Source organism: Neospora caninum, chromosome XI (assembly GCF_000208865.1).
Source record: "Neospora caninum Liverpool complete genome, chromosome XI".
Lineage (NCBI taxonomy): Eukaryota > Apicomplexa > Conoidasida > Eucoccidiorida > Sarcocystidae > Neospora > Neospora caninum.
In genome coordinates, this window is record NC_018397.1 from 589,552 (window position 1) to 609,529 (window position 19,978).

Sequence of the window (19,978 nt, forward strand, 5' to 3'; positions counted from 1 at the left end):
TCTGAATCGGGTGAAAGGCAAGTGGCGCGAGGCATATCTCTCACGGCGAGTTAAAATGCAACGTGAAGTCTCCCGGGAGACCTTTCGACGCGACCTGGCCGCACACTAAAATGTGACTTTCGAAAGGAACTGAAACTGAGCACTTGAATTCATGGAGAGTGGTGCCTGGGACATGCAGCACACCGACGGAAACAAAAACTCCGTTCCGCCGCGTGTTTTACGAGGTGGACTACTGGTTTAGATCTTGAATGTCTTTGTTTTACCGGATCCAAGTTACTCTTTTAGCACAGCGAAGCGTCCTTCTATGCTAGCTCCCAACGGTGCTTTCGCTTGCCTGTCATGGAAGCGCGCCAGCTGATAGACAGTAGAGAAAGGAGATACTCCTCGCAGCCACGAGCATCGTAAAGTGGGTGAAGGGAAGGGAAACAGGTGAAGAAAGATATTTATTCGAGAGGGGAGGGCTCCCGCGCAAAGCACGCTTTGAATGGGAATCTGATGGCCATCAGGTTCTCCTGACTCGACCGCCAGAATGCTGAACTGCACAGACACCTCCTTTTCCTGTTTTTTTAGACTTCCCCAACAGCGCTTCCCGTTGAGACACTGCGACAGCGATGCAGGCTCGGCGCTTTTCCCCATTGACAAGAGCGGCCTCTCTACCAGTGCTCCAGGAACATGGAAGAGACCCTAGCACCTGGCGCGCCTCTTTTCTTTTCAGTCTGTTTCACTAAAACCACGCTGCTCCTTCCTGCAAGAGCTCGTTCTGTGGAGCCGACTGCCGCCACTCGCCCCGATGCGGCTCGACTTCGCAGGGTTTCCTCGTAAAACGAATCGTCTACTCTTTTCGAATCAGAGTGGACGATCGAAAACCCTACATCTGACATAATCTTCGCCACCAGCGGGCAAAAACTCGACCCACTGATTCGCGTGAAGCCACACAGCGACTTGCTCTCCCAGTCCCCAAGGAGAGTGGATTCCTGGTCCCGCGCTGTATGTACACCCCGTCGCCGCCTTCAGAGAGCGATACGATGTCAGGTCTAATCCTCCTTCGCGGTTTAACTTCTTCCCTCTGCGTGGTCGCCAGAACGTGGAAACGCTCCCGTCCTACCGCGAATTTTTTACCGCCAGTTCCACAACTACGAAGTACGCCCTCCCAACCCCACCCCTCAACGTCGCCCTCGAAAAAAGCGCGCCGACTCTTCAAATTAACTTTGACACGAAATTCAGCAGTTTGCCTTCTTCCCTAGTACACGGAGTTTCCCTCGTTTACATTCCTCCGCCTCCTCGTCCACCGCCTCTGCCGCCACCCCTCGCGCGCGCAACACGCGCACCCCGCGCTCGCATGTTCATCGCACGACGCATTCCAACGAGACCCAGGGCTCTCTTGTACTTTCCGGCCTTGTCCATCATTCGGAAGAACGGCGCGTGGCGGAGCATGTCGGGGAAAACAATGAATTTGACCTGAACAGACACCGAAAGGCGGGCGTAGCCGACAACGGGATATCCGAGAGCGAGAACCTGGCCGAGGACGAGCGAACGTCCCTGCTTCACTCATCCGACCCGTGCAGGGCGATGAGTATCGACAGGACAGAATTCAAAGCACGGGTTTACCGAAAAAAGATTGCCTTCCGTGTGTCACGCTGCGCATATCACCCAAAAATGCTACGGACTGCCATCATACACAAACACTTCCTACGTTCGATCTGTAGACCTCTGGGATATGCCCGGAAAGCGCCCCGATCGTCTCCCACCGAGCTTCGCAGAAACGATCAGAGAAGAGAGTTTCGCGAACAAAAAAAACCGAGCAAAGCACTAACCAAGGATTACCTGGCTGCCTCGAATGTATACTTGCTCGAGGGAGACGACGCGGCCATCTCTGTGCGTGACGGTGACGGTCTGAAGCAAGCAGTTCATGTTGTCTTCCGCATTTTCCAGAACTCCACGGTATACCTCGCCTGCGGAGAGAATGCATATCAGAGCTACAGGAATCGATGGCTATCTTTTAATTCCACTGCAGAAAAATCACGGGGTTCTTTTGCGTGGACGTACACAGAGGTTTTTCAAACAACACACATCCGAATATTTCGTATGCGGTCGCCGCCGTCGTGCAGACACGCAAAGAAAATTACTTTTTGCTTTCGCTCTCGCAAGGCGACTACCTCCGACGAAGAACCATCCTCTTTTTCTTCGGGCTGAAGACGGACGGCACGGCCCATGGCCAACCTTATTTCCGACACACTGACGTCCTCAGCTCGTATTGTTTGCGCGCTGCTACGTTTTTTGGCGCCAGAAACCTTTTATCACACAGAAAACGCTGACGAGTCGCTGAGCTCGCATTCGCGGAGTCACTGTCGCCGTCTGACACCAGAGGCAGCTCCGAAAACTGCGCAGGGCGGAATGCAGTGCTAGGCTAAACACCGGCTGAAAACGTTCGACAGCGGAAAATGGAACAGTGGCAGCGCTGCGTTCTCGGCGGATATCTGTTCTCCAACGTCTGTTTCAAGGCGAGAACAAACTTGTCGGGCGGAAAAGACCGCGTTCGCACCTGATTTGATTTCAACAGTCACCGTGTGACCGAGGCCTTCGTAGAGAAGCTTCACGGGTGTACCGACAGTTGCCATCTTGTTAAGTCCGGCGCATTGGAAGAGGGAAGTGCACACTATCTGAAGGCTGCAGAAATCTCAGAGTTCGAGAACTGAACGTCTCCAAGCGAAACGTGCAAAAAAGACAGTCGAAGCGTTCAGACGCTTCGGCCCGTCACAGGGGCACAACGAAGGGAAGGCTCTGGTCCTTTTGGAAGAGAACAAGCAAGAAGGAAAGGCAAAGCACGATGGGAATCATACGCGCACAGAATCGCAGAATCCCGAGGTTTGCGTGTATTTTTCAGTTAACAAGCAAGCGCTATTGACACTTGTTCTGCTTCGTCCAGAGCCTGAGAAAAGGCGGAGAACACAGACACCACTGAATAGGGGAAGAGGTGGCGGCAGCTGAAGACGAAGGACAGGTGATTCACCAGAGACTGTGAAAGCCCCAGACCTGAATCGGCAGACAATGAGAACGGGCAAAGAATTTTCTCACAGTTTTCCAAAAAACCACGCGTTCACGAGTCCGGCTTTCCTCCGGAACGCCGTGATTCAAATGCCCCCCCACTTGCGCGTTGGCTTCTGCCGTCTGTCGGAGAGAAAAGGTCCGCGGGCTTGCATGCATTCCGGCACCCCAATAAAAACCGACGGCCGTCAAGGATTCTGCGCACAGTCTCTCTCAACGGACCGGGCAGAGTTCCGAGTGTCTTTGGAGTGACACGGTGGCGGGTTATCTCTGTCTCGCAAGGATCATTCTCGATCTCGTTGTAATGACGAAGTTCTTTTTCCTGCAGCTTGTCCTTTCGATCCCCTGAGACAAGGCACGCGGCGCTCGGCGCCCTCAGCTTGCGTGTGTGTGTGTGTGTGTGTAGCCTTATTACACGGCGCCTGGCCTTGAGCCACTTGGATACGGCAGAAAAGAGCGGCGCTTTTTAATGAGACGACGTAAAAGAGGACGATTTCCTCGACGAATCCCGCCACTGGGCGTGGAAGTCCCCCTACAGCGCCACGTGCTTTGTGGCGAGCACAGGCGTGCGTGCGTCCAGGGCTCTCTCTCGATCCGCCCGGGGTGTTGTGCGGCGCTTTGTATATGGAGTCCGTTGTCGCTGTGGAGCTGAACCGAACTCTTCACTGCGTTCTCGCGCTTCTCTTTGCGCGTCGTTCACATTTCTCGCTTCCGAGTTCCATTCTGGAGGAAACCGCTGCAAAGATTGGGGCACAAACGCTCCCGGTTGTTTCTAGCTACCTGGTTCCTCTCAACCGCTACAAACCGCGTAAAAACACAGACCGCTAACGAGGGACCAGCGTGTGAGAAGCGGGTCCGCTCCTCCGTCTCTCTTTTTTCGAGGGGCGACTCTACGCAGCGGTGCCTCTCTCCCTGTGTTTTGCGTCGCGCCGAACGCTCCGTGTCTCGCTTTCGATTTCTTTCGCCCTTCCCCCTTGATCCCCGCCACATTTTGTCTCTGTCCGTCCCCCCGCCTCTTCTTTCGCCCCTTTTTCAGCCCGTCGCACCCCGGTCCCCTGTACAGAATGGCGCTTGCAGCCTCGGGCGTGGGCCGGCAGCTCCTCGCCGCCGCGCGACTGTCTTGTTCCAGTTCTTCTGCGTGCACCCTTCTTTCTTCGCAGCCGTCTCTCAGCCCGTCGCCCGTGTTGTGTGCGGTGTCTCCAGCGCGTCAGCCGGGCGCTGGAGGACAGTCCAAGTCCCTGTCCTTCCAGCGAGACCAGCGCCGCTTCTTGAACTTGCACGAGTACCAGAGCATGAAAATCATGAAGGAGTTCCACATCACCACGCCGAAATTCGCCGTTGCCTCGACTGCCAAGGAGGCCGAGCAAGAGGCCGCGACTTTCCTCTCCGAAACGCAGAGCGGCGACGGCGAGCCCGTTGACTTCGTCGTGAAAGCGCAAGTCTTAGCTGGCGGCCGAGGGCTCGGATTCTTCAGAGAGAACGGCTACCAGGGAGGCGTCCAAGTCTGTGAGAGCCCCCGGGAAGTTGGAATCGTGGCAGACAAGATGCTCGGGAAAACGCTCGTGACCAAGCAGACTGGAAAGGAAGGCAAAACATGCAACAAAGTCCTCGTGACCGAGAGATTCTTCATCAGGAAAGAGAAATACGTCGCCATCCTCATGGACCGAAGCGCTGGCGGACCCATTCTCATCGGAAGGTACGCTACGAATCGACGACGGGGAAGGCGTCTCGCACACGCGGTCTCCACACACTGGGAAAACGGTCAAGGGATACGCCGCCCGGGCGTTGCGGCAGTGCACCTATGGAAATGTTGCCGAGTGTCTCCTTGGCCGCTCGGATATCAGTCTCCGTGGTGTGCAGGTAAATAGACCGCACAGACTGAAATCCTTGTTATCCAGATATGTCCGTTTCCGCAAGAGGGTCAGAAAAAGGCACAGGAAACACGGATCTCGGCCATCCGTAGGAAACTGAGTATTACCCGGAGTGGTGGGTGACACACGTGTGGACCTTCTGACCGTTCGTGCTGACTTGTCTTCAGCGCTCGCGGAGGCACGAGCATCGAGGATATCGCCCACAACTACCCCGAGTCCATCCACAAAATGCCCATCGACATCAACCAAGGTAGACCAGAGACACGAACCCCCTCCCGCGCTGTTCTCTGGAAGGGAGAGTTCCTCAGTTTTTGCTCCTGGTTATCCCCAGACCCGGGCAATCTTGACACGCCTATTTCGATCTTTTTAAACAACCCATGACGGAGCCTTTTTCCTTCCCGCATTAACTGTCATTCACCGACGCGCGCCGACGATCCCACGACACCTCGCGTCATTCGCCATAGGCCGTCTTGTCTTGCCCATGCGGAGGTTCCTTTGCGCATGCATGTATGTATATAAATAGTGTGTCTATATATCATGCATATAAACATATATCTGCATTTAGCGTTTTTGAGCCATGGTCCACGAGCAGTAGCTACACAAGGGGAATGTGAGAGAAGAAAACAGTGGAGACGCGGACTCCGCATGAGAGTCCTCCGGTGGCAAGAAGATTGTCTTGGAAAAGAGCAGTGGTCGTGACGTGTGTTGTCCCGAGCGGTGCCCGCTTTCACTCTCTCGTTGGCGTGTACACCCGAGGCAGCAAAAAAGAAAAAACCCGTACGTGCCAGGGTCGCTTTCGGCGTCTTTGTCTGTTGCCTGTGCTTCAGGAATCTCGGAACCTCGTTTGAGGGAATTCGCTGAATTGCTGGGCTTTTCTGGAGACCGATTGGAGGCGGCCTGCCAGTGTATCCGTGGGCTGTATGAACTGTTTACGAGCAAAGACTGCACACAAATCGAAGTGAACCCTCTCGTCGAGACACACGATGGTCGTGTCCTGGTGTGTGACGCCAAACTCAACTTCGACGACAACGCAGCTTTCCGTCAGAAAGACGTTTTCGCCCAGCGCGATTACTCCCAAGAGGATCCCCGTGAAGTTGCGGCGGATGCGGCAGACCTGAACTACATTGGACTTGACGGGAGCATCGGGTGCATGGTCAATGGAGCTGGCCTGGCGATGGCTACCATGGACATCATCCATCTCCACGGAGGCTCTCCAGCGAACTTCCTGGACGTTGGCGGAGGCGCGGACCAACTACAGATCATCGAGGCTTTGAAGATCATCCAGCAGGACAAGAGAGCAAACTGCGTTCTCGTCAACATCTTTGGCGGCATCATGAGGTGCGACGTCATTGCGAAGGGCCTTGTCGCCGCTGCCAGAGAAGTCGGGTTCGATAAACCAGTTGTGGTAAGTTCCACGACGCAACACTCCGCGCACAGTTGTGAAATCCGATTGATGCCGGCAGGAACAAGAGCCAAATATGGGATGGTCAAGACTACGAAGGCTGTCGCGAGGAAACGAGAGAGACTGCGCGAGTCGTAGTGGGTAGCTGCATTTTGTGGTGCCCACCGCTGGACTGTTGCTAACCAGTCGAGCAGGAGTGTGGGCGGTAGGCAGAACTGTGATTTGCACGAACGTCTTTGACGAAGACAGCGCGAGTTGTTGTCAGGCGGGCTAGCCAAGCTGCTTGCGCATCACTCTGTGACGTCGTAAATACGCAGGGTTCGCGTACTTTCGTCTCGCGGTGTTACCCAAATTTACAGCACGGCCGAGCGCCGCTGCATGTCGGATGGTCTTGACACAAGTTTTCGTTACACGTGATCCCTGAAGCACTCCCTCGGAAGTCAAAGTGTCTATCACGGCGAGCTGCGCTCTAAAACAGTGTCTCGTGTGGTCCCGGAGACTCGCTCAAGTATTCGGCCCGTGCATGCTTGGTTCTACTTTACGATTCGTTTGCAGCTTCGACTCGAAGGCACAAACAAGGAAGCAGCGAAAGAAGTTTTGAGAGAGGTTCGCACGGACCCCGCGTATGCCTCGCTCCAGCTCCTGCAGGAGGACGACTTCGATAAAGCGGCGCAACTCGCGGTGAAAGTGGCAAGTGTTGTTGACGCGGCAGCAAAGGCGAACCTCAAGGTTCACATTTCGGCCCCGTAAAACATGCGATTTCTACATAGATCATCGCCTGCCTCGAGCCCCGCACGCCGACTGGATCGGAAACTGACGATGCTCGTGGAGTGCCCGTGGACTTTGCCGAATCAGGCAGTTGTCCTGGATGTCCTGTGCCTGTTCAAGCATTTTGGCAAGTGGATCTGAGCTGGGAAATTTCACAGAAGATCTAGAGAAGTTGTGTGTTTCGTATACGTCCGGATTTTGGCGGCGCGGCCAAGAGAAAATCTAACCCTTTTTTGGCGCCAAGTTTTTCCCAGAAAAGACGTGTCGCTGCACATATTCGACCGAGTTCCTCATGTACCATCAGTGCGTCAAGTTCACTCTGTGTCCTCTTTACTTTGTTGAAGCCGCAGCCAAGGCGTTCACGTCGAAAGCGTGCGTGCGAATCCCCTGTGTCGTGTGTATACGCTGGGTACATCGCCAGGTTTTAAACGGGCTTTGTCTTGCGACAGATGAAGTTGCCAGGCGACGAGCCTGCGCCTCCCCACTTTAAAATGCCCTGGCAGGTCGTACTAATTCATTAAAAGGGAGACAAAGGAATGGTGTAGCCGCCTACCTGAGGTCAGATTATGCCCTCGCAAGAGAGAACGTGCCAGCGCCAGTAGAGAGCACAAAAAGCCCACGCGTTTGGTTTGGGCTCTGCTCTGCAAGGCACTCCGGTAAAAAAGACGCATATATATAGGCAAGCAGCACTTCGCAGTGAACCCGGAGTCGTATAGTTGCGAGCGTATTCTCTGTCTGATACACACGAAACGGGATTCCACGAGACTGTCTATATCCCCCACGCGAACAGAACGCTGGCCGAAAGTAAACCCGCAGCATTTGCAGGTCTTCCACTTTAGGAACCAGTGAGGCAAGAGAGAGGACTGTTAAACGTGTACTTCTCACTTTTGAAAACGCGACTGCCTAGTGTAGGCAGCTCGGTATGTGGCCGCAGAGACTGCAAACTGTGCCCATGGGAGGCCGGGGATCGCAATCAATTTAAGTGAATAACGCTGGCACCCCGGCGACACAAGTGAGCCGTCATACTGGCGCCCGTGCGCTTCAGCACTGCCTCCTCGCCTGTTACAGTTGCTATATATATACATCCAGTGATACCTTGTTCAAAAGTTTGACTTCCTCATTTGCACAATCGAATGGAATGCATTCGAAACGTACGCCGTTTCCCATGGCCGCGCATGACCATTGGGAAAAACTGCTTTTTCCAGGACAGCAATTGCCTACTACATGACCGGGGGGGACATGCGAGAGGCTCCCTCCCGGCGAACAACAAGAGGCTGAACGACAGCGACTTCGCGCGGCTGGCGACACCGCGTGTGTCACTTGGGTGGCAAGACATACATAACTGCAGTTGATTCGGCTGGATGACATGAAACGGTGTGTTGTTTGTGTGCACCGTAACTTACAACACAACGTGCAGTTCTACGGCACCTGCGTGAAGGGCATACCCTCTTCGCGTTGAGAAATGTGTAGCCCGTCCCTGGCACAAAATTTAAACCTCAGGTTACGCGTAGACATTGGAGGTTTGGCATAAGACCTCCCTACACATTGCTGTCGATTCTCACAATCACCATGGCACTTGAGCGTTTCGTTGCAAGCAAGAACAGCTTAGAGTCCTCTCCAGTCGCATCGTGTCATCACACCATCGCCGACACGGTTGGCGACAACATCGCCGCACCCCCCAAGGGGGGGGGGGGGGGGGGCCGAACATCGTCCTGCTCCCTCAGTGTGTGGCACCTTTGATCTTTGTCGGCGAACGGGGGGGCAAGGTGATAATGTAGAATTGATGGGTGATCCTACTGCACGAGAGGCCCCTTTAGCTCGCCATGTCACCAACTACTGCGTCCGCGGTACCTTCGCTGTCATTCACACGTCCTGACGACGGTACACCGCTCACAGTCCCACTCCCCTGTCGCGCGTCCGTGGCATATCGCAGTCCATGCGCCATGAGAGTACGGCGTGCTTCAGTAAGTTCTCGTGGCGCATTAGGGGAAAGAGCAAGCAGCGTACTATCAAGCTGGAAGAGCTTATCAATCCCTCTAGCCACTATCACTCTGGCTTCGCGAACCTCCCGGTCCGTCGTCCGAGTTGACAGTGTAAGGAGTGTCTTGAGGCATGTTGTCAGGAGTGGAAGGCCGTCTCTAAAAATCCGATATAAACGCCGCGTTTCATGCTTCAGCAGAGCATCGGACACATCACTACAAAAAATAAGAAAGCCCTTTCTAAAGTTGCTGAACTGGTCGGCCATAAACCTGGAGTAGCCCTCCAAAACGGGCAGAGCTGTATACCCGTTCAGCACATACTGAATGCGGTAGAGAATATCTCCAGAAGCCATGCCTTTGCCAACCAAGTCTTGAGCCTTGTAGTATTTGTTGACAAAGCTTTGTGCTGCGTCGGTGCTCTCGGCGACTCCCCACACATAGGCGCGTTGAGATTTGTTGAGGGACGATATATACTCGCAAAAAAACTGAATCCCAATACCCAGCATGTTTACCTTCTCGACTAACGAGGTGAGCGCCTCTGTGTCGTCTGACGTGAAGACGCTATACTTTGCGACGACACTTTCTGCAAACGGCGCATTTCGGACTCTCCAAAACAAAGAAGCCAGCGCGTTGCGGCCTCGCAATGAGGCACCAAAAACATCGCAGGAGCCGCGTTGAGGAACGGTACCGATCAGACAAGCGACAAGGCCCAGTAAGACCGTCAGGCGCCCTACATAACGTAAAATTCCTACCTCCATCGTGAAACGAGCACGAACACAAACTCTTAAAATGTCTCGATCTTTGCCGGTACCGGAGTTCTCCACGTATCGGGACTTCACGTCGGTGGAGGAAGACCCTCCGAGTCAAACGTACCGGCTCTCCCTTGTCCCCAAATATCAGCGTGCAAATTGAAAAAAAGGGGCCAGAAGTGCAGCTTTCACGACAATGTATCAGACAGATTGGGCCGTCTCTAGAGATGTCTGCGAGGACTTGAATGACTGCGTATTAATGCGGCATGGCGACGCGCTACCACGTGCGTCTCTATATACGAGGACCGCAGCAGAGCCTTTATTACGTGTACCCGTCGCTCGTCCTTGACCCATTCACGCGTTTGCAGTTGTGGACCAACTTTACTGCTCTTTACCTTCGCCGCCCTCCATGTGAATGCCCGTCTTCCTAACTTGCCAGATTGATGCAACACTGGCGAAACCCCTCAGAGCATGCTACGGCACAGACGACTTTTCAGGCGCTCTCATTGTACGTTTTTGTTTGGTAGCAGGACGGTTGACAATAGCGAGATGCCTGCCCTCCGTACCGCACACTGCTCGGTCGAGCGCCGCTGGTAACGGCGATCCCGAGTCGTGGTAGACACCGTGTGCATTTGCCTGACGACGAGAGGCGACAAGTTCCAACCGCCAAAGGGGCCAGGAGCTACCGCCCGAGCGCTGAGGACTGGCCGAATCAGAGACATCAGGACTCACTGGCAACTCTTGCACGGCGTATCGTTTTGCCTTTGTCATGTCGGATTTCTCGCATTTGTAGAGAATATGTTTAGTGAGAGAGACGCTGTGGGCAACGGCTGATTTTCGAGTGTATGTCGACGAGAGAATCTGGTGACTCACTCGCGAAGTGGAACCGAACAGGCTTTACTCCATCAGCGCCACCTCGGCGATTCCTTCCTCGGTGGAGAATACTTACAGCGTTTCGGCCCGTTCGCCCGCGTATGGGTAAGACGGGTGGCTGCAGCGGCGTAACACATTCTTACAGGCAACCAACCCACATCTGTTTTTGTTGGGTCATGGCGACTGTCGAGCTACAGGCGCTCTTGCCGTAGGCCGGCGTCGGCACAGACGTAGCGTCGCCAGGTAGTGCATTGACACAAAGTGTCACGGAGTAAGTTTCGCTCGTACTGCGTCCGTCGTGCGAACCTAACACCGTCAGATGCCGCAAGATCCTCTGGCGAGTTTCGTTAGTGGAATTTCCCACGCACCACCGCAGAACGCGGCGAGAAGGGCGCGCGCCACTAGAAACGTGACTCCTGCCTGCTTTTCGAAGCGAAGTCACGGAATAGGAGGATATCCTTTTGTGACGCCTTAAAAGGTGTTGCCACAACGCTCAGGCTGCGGAAGGTTATTCAGGGATTCGGCCACCGCAGAATCCTTCATCGGGCAGAGGAACCCTGAGCGAACGATTTCACCGAGCCGCCTCACGGAGACGCATATATATTTATATATATATATATAGTCATCGGTGAAGAATAGCTTACGCTTGTAAATAAACACGAGGGGCTACATAAGGCACTTTTTATATGCGCATTTTATAGTAGATATGCATACTTATATTTATATATATCGGAACCAAAATAGGGCAGTCTGGGAGTCGCTGGATCATGTTGACTTCAACGGGAAAGGATTTTGTGCGATGCAAACCGGGCACTTCGTCTTCAGGCGAACGAAACAATTCGTGTGGAGGACGACAACGCGGAGGAAACGCTAAGACGGTGTCCCGACCGCGTCGCTTGGGGGAAACGTTTTTCTGGACCACGCCTCAAAAAGATACACGCCGGCACGGTAGGGCACATTCGAATGACAGCCCCACAGGGGATACTCGTGCACCCTGGAACTATGCAGCCCCACCTACTGAGAACGGGTCTTTTTCGGATGTAGCTACATCGGTCAGCTTCGACCTTTCAGGGACACACGCCATAGAAAACCAATTTGCCAGGCCAGGAGAAACACGTAAGCCGGCTGTGGCTGTCGTTGATTCCTGATACTGGTTGGGTACCTATATGGCTAGTCATACAACTAGACGAACAGTTGAGACGGGAATATCTGAAAGCTTTTGCTGAGGAGTATATTCTACGAGGGGAGGCAAAAATCCCAGTCACGAACGCTGCTCCGAAAGCGCGTCCCTATCCCATTTTCTACTCCGTTGCGCGCCGTTCACGCCAGCGAGTACGCAAAGGGAGAAAACAGAAGAGAGTGACTGAGGGCTCGTGTTTAAGCGTCCACGCGCCCCATTCTCTGGCGCATCTAGCGGACTCTGCTTCGGTATCCTGACGCAGCAAAGACGTCTCGAGTATGTTCTCCGCCCGTGGAATTGCAAACTTTGTGGCGCGTGACTCAAAAAAGTCTCTACGCCTCGATGTCGCGCCTCGGATGCTCGTCACGTTATCAGGACGACCCCGTATCACCCTCCCTTTTTTATCGACGTGAAAATCAGAGCTCCCACACCAACCATGACGGCGCTGACGAGGCCCATTTGTGTCACCTGGAGCACAACGCCGCCCAGCTCTCCTTCGCCGCGTCGATTGCTTGAGTCTTTTTTCGCAGTCCGTGTTTCTTCCTCATCCGGCCAAGTTAATCCCGTGTCCTCATGCTGCTTCTCCAACTGCCGCTCAAGTACCCTCGCTTGCTTCTCGCGTTGTTCCCGTTGCACGACCTCGATTTGCTGTTGAAGTCGTCTGATCTGGATTTCCAGTTGACGCGCCTCTTGGAGCACCCGCTTCCGTTCGGAATCGTCTCTCCCGTGGGGTAGAGTCTTCTCTCGTGCAGTCTGGATTGTGCACCGTTCATACCCTGGAGCAACGCTGTCGTCCTTTTCTCGTGTCTCTTCTCGCTCCGTGCCCGGTCCCACTCGAACGTCCTTCCCGCCTCGTCCTCCCGTTTTGCTCCTGTCCAGTTCGCTGGGCTTGTCTTGGTGCCTGAAACCTGGCAGTTCCCCCACGCCAGCTTGGGTCGCCACGCCTTGCCTGAACGACTGGCCGCGCAACTCCGTCAAGAGAAGTCGGAGGTGATCGAGCCGACGAAGGGCGGGCGCCTGGTGCTGTTGCCACGTGGTTAAGGCATTCTTTTTGTTGAGTTGCTGCGCTTCCTCGCGGGACCAGAAAAGCTTGTAAAAAGGCGAAAAGCATTTCTCCTTGGCCGCATCAAGCAGCAACAAAGCACTGCCCTCCACCAGCAACAAGCGCAGGAAGGCCGGAGAGGAAGGCGGGACGCCTTCGAACCGCGGGTAGCCGTACCGGGTGTCGTGCTGTAGGAAACTCGAGCTACAGTCCAGCAGTAGCGGAAACGCCAAGGCAGAACGATGGACAGAGGCCATCCAGCCTGATGACGCGCCGAGAGACTCGAGCGACGACACTGCGGAGGCGTCCTGTACCAACGGCCGGCCGCCGGATGGATCTAACACCGCCACGGGACGCACCGGCGACGCACTGCCTTGGGAACACGGGCTCTCTGCTGGACTGTTGCCTGAAGCGAATCTCGACGGAAGCGAATCCGAGTCCTTGGTCGACGAAGCCTTCCCTGCTTGCTCAAGCACGCCGCGTCCTCTGAAACCCAGTCTGTCTTCTCGTTCCGCACACGTGCAACCGCCGCACCCTATCTTTGTTTCGCCTAGACTTTCCCTTCCGTCGCGAGATCTTTCCTTTTCGTCACGGGCAACCCCGCTGCTCCGGAAACCGATGGGACTACTTCCCGCGTCCAAGCCCAGCGCGCTGGGAGTCGGCGACGAATCTGAGGGATTCTTTTCGTTAGAGTCGTCAGATCCGCCGCTGCCGCCATCGCTACTCTGCTGGCTTCTGTCGTGTCCCTGACTGTTTTCTCCGCTGTTCTGCCCATCGCGTCTGCCCCGATGCGGACCTTGAGAGAACTGACAGCTGGACGCCTCACATCCATCTTCAACACGGGAGGCGTTGCGCTGGAGGCCAGGAACATGCGCGCGGCTCGGCTTCGCGACGCCGGCGGCCTGCGGCAGACACCCAGTTTCAGTGAGCGGACGGGGCAGAGCTCCTGCTCGCCCCGCCGTCCCCGCGTTTGGTCCGACCCACGGCAGCTGAAGAATCGGGCCGACCCACGTGGAGTTCATGTCACGTGTTGGATGGCGGCGGGGATCCGGAAGAACTTGGTCGGCATCGGAGCGGACTCGCGAGTTTTGAGACGCCTGGGAACCTGGGCGGCACAGACTTCCCGGAGACGGAGAACACCCGTGGGCGGATGTTGGACCAGGAACTTCCACTGCAAAGCTCGGAGCAGCCGCGCCTTCGCCGAAAAGCCACTCATGCGGGGGACTGATGCCTGCACCAGTCAGCTCCACGTGGAGACGCGCCCGGCTGGAGACAAAAGGATGGAGACAAAAGGATGGAGACAAAAGGATGGAGACAAAAGGATGGAGAGACACGGCACAGGAAACCCGACGCATGTAGCGCAAAGCCGCCACGGCATGCATGCATCCCCATTCGATGTGGAACACATCCTTGCCACTCGAGCCGGAACGCAGCTCCAGTCTTGCACGCCAGCTACCCTGCAGTGGATGAGACCTGCGGTAGCTGCACATTGGCTCTGTGGACGCTGCGAAGACGCCCGAGTTCCCAGACACACGCGAGCCAAACCCGCCGGACAGGGATACTCCCTTTGGGCGTTGAACGCCTCAGGAACGCTGCAGCGGCGGCAGGGCACCGTGTCGAGCGAGCACCGAACCCTGTGTGTGCAAATCCTGCATCCGTTCTACAGAGGAAATATAACCCGGCATGCCCGGATATCCCGCCACGTTTCTGCTGGAGCGAAGGGAAATACGCGTCGACGTGGGCGACTCTTCCCCGGCCGAGCGCGTTTGCCTCTGTCAAACGATTGCGAGTCTGTTCCCCCTTCTTGCCGCCGTGTTTCACTGGGGGTTCAAACACGAACGAAAGTGCTTCTGAACGACTACCCGCCACATTGCGCAGGCAACCTACACGTCCACTGCAGTATGTTTCCTTTCCTCCCCGCCTCCCCCTCTCAGTTAGGAAAGGGAACCTACTAGCGTCCGAGGCGCGAAACATCAACGGTGTCGCTCATCGAGAGGACCGGGAAGACGCAGCAAAGCATTCTCAGACGGCGGAGCATCAGAACTGTCTTCGGACACAAGGTTCCCTCGGCAGGTTTCAAGAGCCATAGAACGACGTGGATCTGAAAAAAGACAATTCAGACGCGCACAAAAAGTGGAGGGCGACGACGCGAACACGCGTTCAGTGCCTGCCCGCCCGCCTGCGTGTCCTAAACGCCTTCGGATGCCAAGACAGTGCAGGAGCTGACTCTCTCTCTGTGGCGCAGACGTTTCGCAGGCTCGACTGCTTCTCGGCAGAGTCCGAATGCACACACACCCGATCATCTATGCATTGCCCGAACTGCTTTTTCCTGTCCAGGTAGTCCAGGAGCTTCAACTCGCAGTACGGGATGGCCAACAATTCGTGCGATGCCTCGGTCACAGCCACTGAAAAAGGGAAAGGAGACACACGGACACCAACTCGCTGCGGGACACCCTTCCAAGCCCAGCCCTATATCAAAACGCGCAAGTGAGCGGTCCCTAAACGCGGACGAACTGAACACGCGCCACGTCCGCGCGCAGGACCGACACCCCCGCCCTGGTGACAGTTAGCTCTCGGTTTCTTTTCCCGTGTGTTTCCGGATACGGCTTCATGCCAGGGCAATGTGAAATCGGCAGGTCGATGCTCCCAAAGTTTCTCTCTGAACGCGAACGCCTCGCTGCACAGAGCCCGCCATTTTTGCCTGGCCGCAAAGCAAGCATGTTGAAGACGAGGGGCTTTCGGCGTAGTTTTCACCTTCAAACAGAGGGCGGCCTTCTCCGAGTTGAAAGACAACTTCCTCGCCGCAACAAACCGACCGAGACGACACGCGTTGCCACTGCGGGACGCACAGCCAACCGGGCATCAAGCGGAAAATCGTGTTACCACTTGGAGTACAAACTCTCGCGCAAGAAAGCCACGTTGTGCCGTCGATCTACGTAAGGGACCGGACGAGACACACACACGACAGGGAAACCGGGGATCGCAGGCGAGTCAAAGACGAGTCGGAAACCGACGAAAGATCGTTTTCCAACTCAGGCTTGACCGGCACGACTCTTGAGAAGCTAAATGTGGCAGGAAGCAGGCAGAGAAAAAGGCCTTTGTATCGGAAAAAGCGGGGCAACGCTCTTGGGGGGACTGATTGCACGGGGATGCGCGGCCGACCGATCTACGCGTCGTTTTGAAGACATGTGGAATGTGCTTACATGGGAGAACATCTCGTTAAGAAGCGTTGTCTTCCCGGATTGCCCTTCACCAGTCAGCAGAATATTGAAGCGGTGCGTTTTGCCCAGGAAGCGTCTCTTGCACTGTTTCTCCAGCTTGCTCTGGACCTGCGAGACGCAAGGGCGCGACATTTCCGCAGAGGCGCCACGTGCCTCCAAGCCTCCGGGCGGGACGGGCAGGCGAAAAGGGAGGAACGTCGGCCAGGTCTCTCACAGAGCACAGCCGTCTTTCCCCACTGTGTTTCGACACACCAATACCGAGCTCGACTCCATCACACTCGACGGCGCATCGCTACTGCGGCGTTACGCATCCAGTGGTTACACAGGCTCCAGCACGGGTTGGACAAGGTGTCTTTCCACATGCACACAAAAACTGACACGCACGGCTGATCATTTCACGTGTGAAAGAGCCGAGAGGTCTGAGAGGGATCACCAGCCACCCGGACACCTTGCATCGGTGCAAACCACAAGGGGGAACCATTTCGCGTCTGACTTTGACTGCCTGTTGCCCATTTCCGCATGGCTACGCCGCTGTTACCTGTCGGAGGAGGGCAGTCCGGAATGCCTGCCTCGCGCCATTCCCGTCATCCCGGGTACTCTCGCATTCCTGAACTTCGCTGAGAATGGTGCTGACGCTCGAGAAGTCGTTGAGTGCAATGTTGCGGGCCTGCACGCCATGCATTCCGCAAAAAAATCACACCTTCACGCAGGGGAATTACGGGCCAGAATGGCGCTCCGTCGAGCGGCGCGGCACGGCTTCCGGTGTCCGCCGTCCTGCGGCTCTGGAACCAGGTTGACGCCGACGGAGAACCGTTTCCCATCAGAACTGAACACCCAGAGTGGAAACATCAGCTTTCAGTGTGCGTGAGCACGTCAAGAGACGACTCCACGTTTATCTCCGCTCTTCTTGGTGAACAGACGAACGCGCTGCCCCGGGCAACATAAAAACCTTTGCTGCTCTGCAGTGCGGAGAAGCCTGTAACTGATCCGCGGCGAATCAGCAGGTAGGCGATCGTGCCGTCCATACGCCGTCCCGCACCGGATGCTTGCTCGCAGCTCACGTCCCTTGCGCGCGAGATGTCCCCTCCTGGGCGTTGTGGCGACCGACTCTTCCGCGAGAGAGACACACACTGCGTTTGCCACGTATATCCACGCCACTGCACGAGGGACCAAACAACCGCCTTCCTTTTCCCCCTCTTCTCTCTGTCGCGACTGGGCGACCACCTCGTCTCCGCCTCAAGTCGAAGCTTCCCACTCACCGGCTCGCTGAAGGAAAGTCCCCGCGTCGGCCCCGCCAAGCCGGCGGTGTAACGACACCCGAACGGGGCAGGGGCCATCTGCCCCGGAAGGCTGTCGCCGACCCCTCCGACCGCAACGCATTTCACGCCCGGCTGCACAGCGGAATAAAACTCGCTCTTGTCGCCAGAGCGCGCCTCCGCGGCTGCGCCGCTACGCCCGCTCGAGCCTGCGTCTTCCTCGGCGGTCGATCGAACCAGGTGATTCACGTGAGACACCGAACTGCTGTCGGGGGGAAGAAGCAACTGGAGAACGCTGGACGGCCCGCAGTCAGTGCCGACCAAGAGCCGCCGTCGGTAAAACAAACTCTGGTCGCCTCCCCACCGAGAAAAGACAGGGAAATTGGGGCTGGGGGCTGGACCTGGAACGGCGGGCGGTGAAGACTGAAGGTGTCGATTCCCCCGGGGGTCGACGGACGCCAGTTCGGCGTGAGGTGTATAGCCACTGCTCGCGCCCACCCCGTCGCTGGTGCCGATGGCGGCGTCTCGCACACTGCAGCGAGGAGAGGGCGAACCGATAGATTTCACACTCCGACCCCTCTGGGATCCTCCTCCACGCACTGGTGAAAGACTACCAAGATGAGATGCGTCTCTCGGGGTTCCCTCCCGACGTGGCGAATTCTCCACCTGTTGCTGCAACCGTCCTTCCCAGAGAAGTACAGCAGCCTGCACAAGACCGGTGGCGCCGCCCTCCGCGCTTGCCGCAGGACTGCTCGTGTGCCTTCGAACAGAAGGGAGAGAGTCTCCTCCCCACGCGGCCGCGTCGTCTTCGCCGCCCTCGGGAGGCGACAAACGCGAAAAGCGGCGCCCATGGCTGAGGCCATCTCCCGCTGAGGCCTCTCGGTGAAACGAATACCAACTTCCGGACAAGGCTGCCGCCGGGGATTCCGGATTCCCCTCCGCGTGGTGCGCCACCGTCCTCGCCGCTCCACGCTCCGTTCGTCCGCCTTCCTCCTTCGCGTCGCGCTCTAGAGGCTGCACTCTGGGCCTCCGAGAACCTGTGTCGGTTCGCGCGGCCCCGGAATGCACGGAATGCAAAGCTGTAACAGCCGGCTCTGGTGGAGTTGCGCCCTCCGGCTCGCCAGGTCGTCCGCGCTGCTGGGGCCGACTCAAAGCTTCTCTGAGTCGCGGGTCAGATATGCCCGCTTCGTCGCGGGCTCCACTAGGAGACATGGCCCGCCACGAACCGAGCGTGGTTCCCTCGCCGGTCTCCCCCATGCTTCTCGCTGGGTCAGGAGCGAGATATTCCGCGTTCCTGACCAACCAAGTCGCGTGCGTGGTCCCTGCGACGCTTCGATTCAGATGGGTGTCGTCACGGTTGACCAGCGATTGGGCGTCCACCTCGGGAACGGCGACTTGCGAGAAACACTGCTTCGGCAGAGGAAAGAAACGAAGCGTGTCTTCTCTCCTGCTGCGTGACTCCGGAAGCATCTGGACGTACGTCAGCGGGGGCTCAACGACGTAGTCGGAGTCCCCCATTCCACTGGACACGCGGGATTCTTCCCGGGCCGAATTTATGTAGAGTTTTCTCTCATCCGCCTCCCCTTTGGAAGTGGGCCGAGCAGGACGCGAGGCGCCGTGCGGTTCTCGCGGCGGAGTCACGGAGCGGAGCAGAGAGGGCTGTAGCCTCGAAGCGCTGGGCGAGGCTCCCGCGCCCTCCCCACTGGCTACCCAGGCAGCGCTTCCCGTGCCGCCCACATTCCGTTCAACAACGCAGAAGTCGCCTCCGGAACCCGAAGAGGTCGCCTCCAAGGACAGTCGAGATGCTGTGGACGAAGCGTGAACAGAGCGGCTTGCTTCTGGTCCTCGGCCGCCTGCATCGGATGAAGGACAGGAATGCGACAGAGAGAGGGAAGGCGTGGCGAAACGTGCTGGCCTTCCAGCGGCACGGGGACTCGACACAGCGGCGACGCTTTCCGCTGAGGGTGGCGCGCCTTCGGGTTCCGGCCCGGGAGTCTTTAAGAGGTTGTCGACGCCGTCGTGCCTGGTTGGGCTCGAACGGAAAGGAGTCTCGCGTGCATGTGTTTGTCCCGAGTGCTCTGCCCCAGCTGGTCTCGAAGAAGACGCGGAATGCAGTTGATCGATCGCCTCGTCTACATCGCTTGGGCTCTCGTTGCTATCTGCGTCGGGCTCCGAGTGACCATGAGAGACAGGCGGAGAACTCGCGTTCGAATCGAGCCCGCTGATCGAAGGAACGCTCCCTACCGAACTCAGCCAGCACACGCCCCGGCTGTCTTCCGCGCTGGCTCCAACTCCGCCTTCGCCCTCTCCGATGAGAGAAGAACTTCGCGAATCCCGTCTCTGGACGCTCGAGCTCCCTCCGTGAGGGCCCGAAGGCACAGACACGCCTCCGAAAGCTGGACAGACTGGCGAGTTCGCAGATGTGTCTGGGACGGGGATGACCGGGGCGGAATGAGAGTCGAGACCGGTCGGGGGGTCGGACGAAGGCAGAAGCGCTGACGCGGGCCTCGGAGCAGCAGGCGGCCGCCGTGTTCGCCAGAAAACAGGAAACATCTCACGGAGTAGAGAGTTGCCACCGAACCTCCGGAGGAA

The 19,978-nt window shown here is 56.7% G+C and overlaps 4 protein-coding genes across 4 annotated transcripts; 1 reads left to right on the top strand and 3 right to left on the bottom strand.

Moving 5' to 3' along the window:
* Window positions 1–1,263: 1,263 nt before the first annotated feature.
* On the bottom strand, window positions 1,264–2,618 carry NCLIV_053870 (hypothetical protein; the record flags this gene model as incomplete). The annotated part of the gene is made up of 3 exons (XM_003884939.1): window positions 1,264–1,458; window positions 1,825–1,952; window positions 2,543–2,618. 3 exons carry the CDS (start codon window positions 2,616–2,618, stop codon window positions 1,264–1,266), a joined length of 399 nt encoding a protein of 132 aa, XP_003884988.1.
* Window positions 2,619–4,109: 1,491 nt separating this feature from the next.
* NCLIV_053880 (cDNA FLJ54097, highly similar to Succinyl-CoA ligase (ADP-forming) beta-chain, mitochondrial, related) lies at window positions 4,110–7,068 on the top strand (the record flags this gene model as incomplete). The annotated part of the gene is made up of 4 exons (XM_003884940.1): window positions 4,110–4,741; window positions 5,084–5,166; window positions 5,744–6,321; window positions 6,874–7,068. 4 exons carry the CDS (start codon window positions 4,110–4,112, stop codon window positions 7,066–7,068), a joined length of 1,488 nt encoding a protein of 495 aa, XP_003884989.1.
* A 1,831-nt stretch (window positions 7,069–8,899) lies between these two features.
* NCLIV_053890 (conserved hypothetical protein) lies at window positions 8,900–9,823 on the bottom strand (the record flags this gene model as incomplete). Its single annotated transcript, XM_003884941.1, has 1 exon — window positions 8,900–9,823. The coding sequence occupies one exon, from the start codon at window positions 9,821–9,823 to the stop codon at window positions 8,900–8,902; it is 924 nt and encodes a 307-aa protein (XP_003884990.1).
* Window positions 9,824–12,254: 2,431 nt separating this feature from the next.
* Window positions 12,255–19,939, bottom strand: NCLIV_053900 (conserved hypothetical protein; the record flags this gene model as incomplete). The annotated part of the gene is made up of 5 exons (XM_003884942.1): window positions 12,255–14,175; window positions 14,862–15,010; window positions 16,113–16,238; window positions 16,669–16,797; window positions 17,390–19,939. 5 exons carry the CDS (start codon window positions 19,937–19,939, stop codon window positions 12,255–12,257), a joined length of 4,875 nt encoding a protein of 1,624 aa, XP_003884991.1.
* Between the last annotated feature and the right edge of the window lie 39 nt (window positions 19,940–19,978).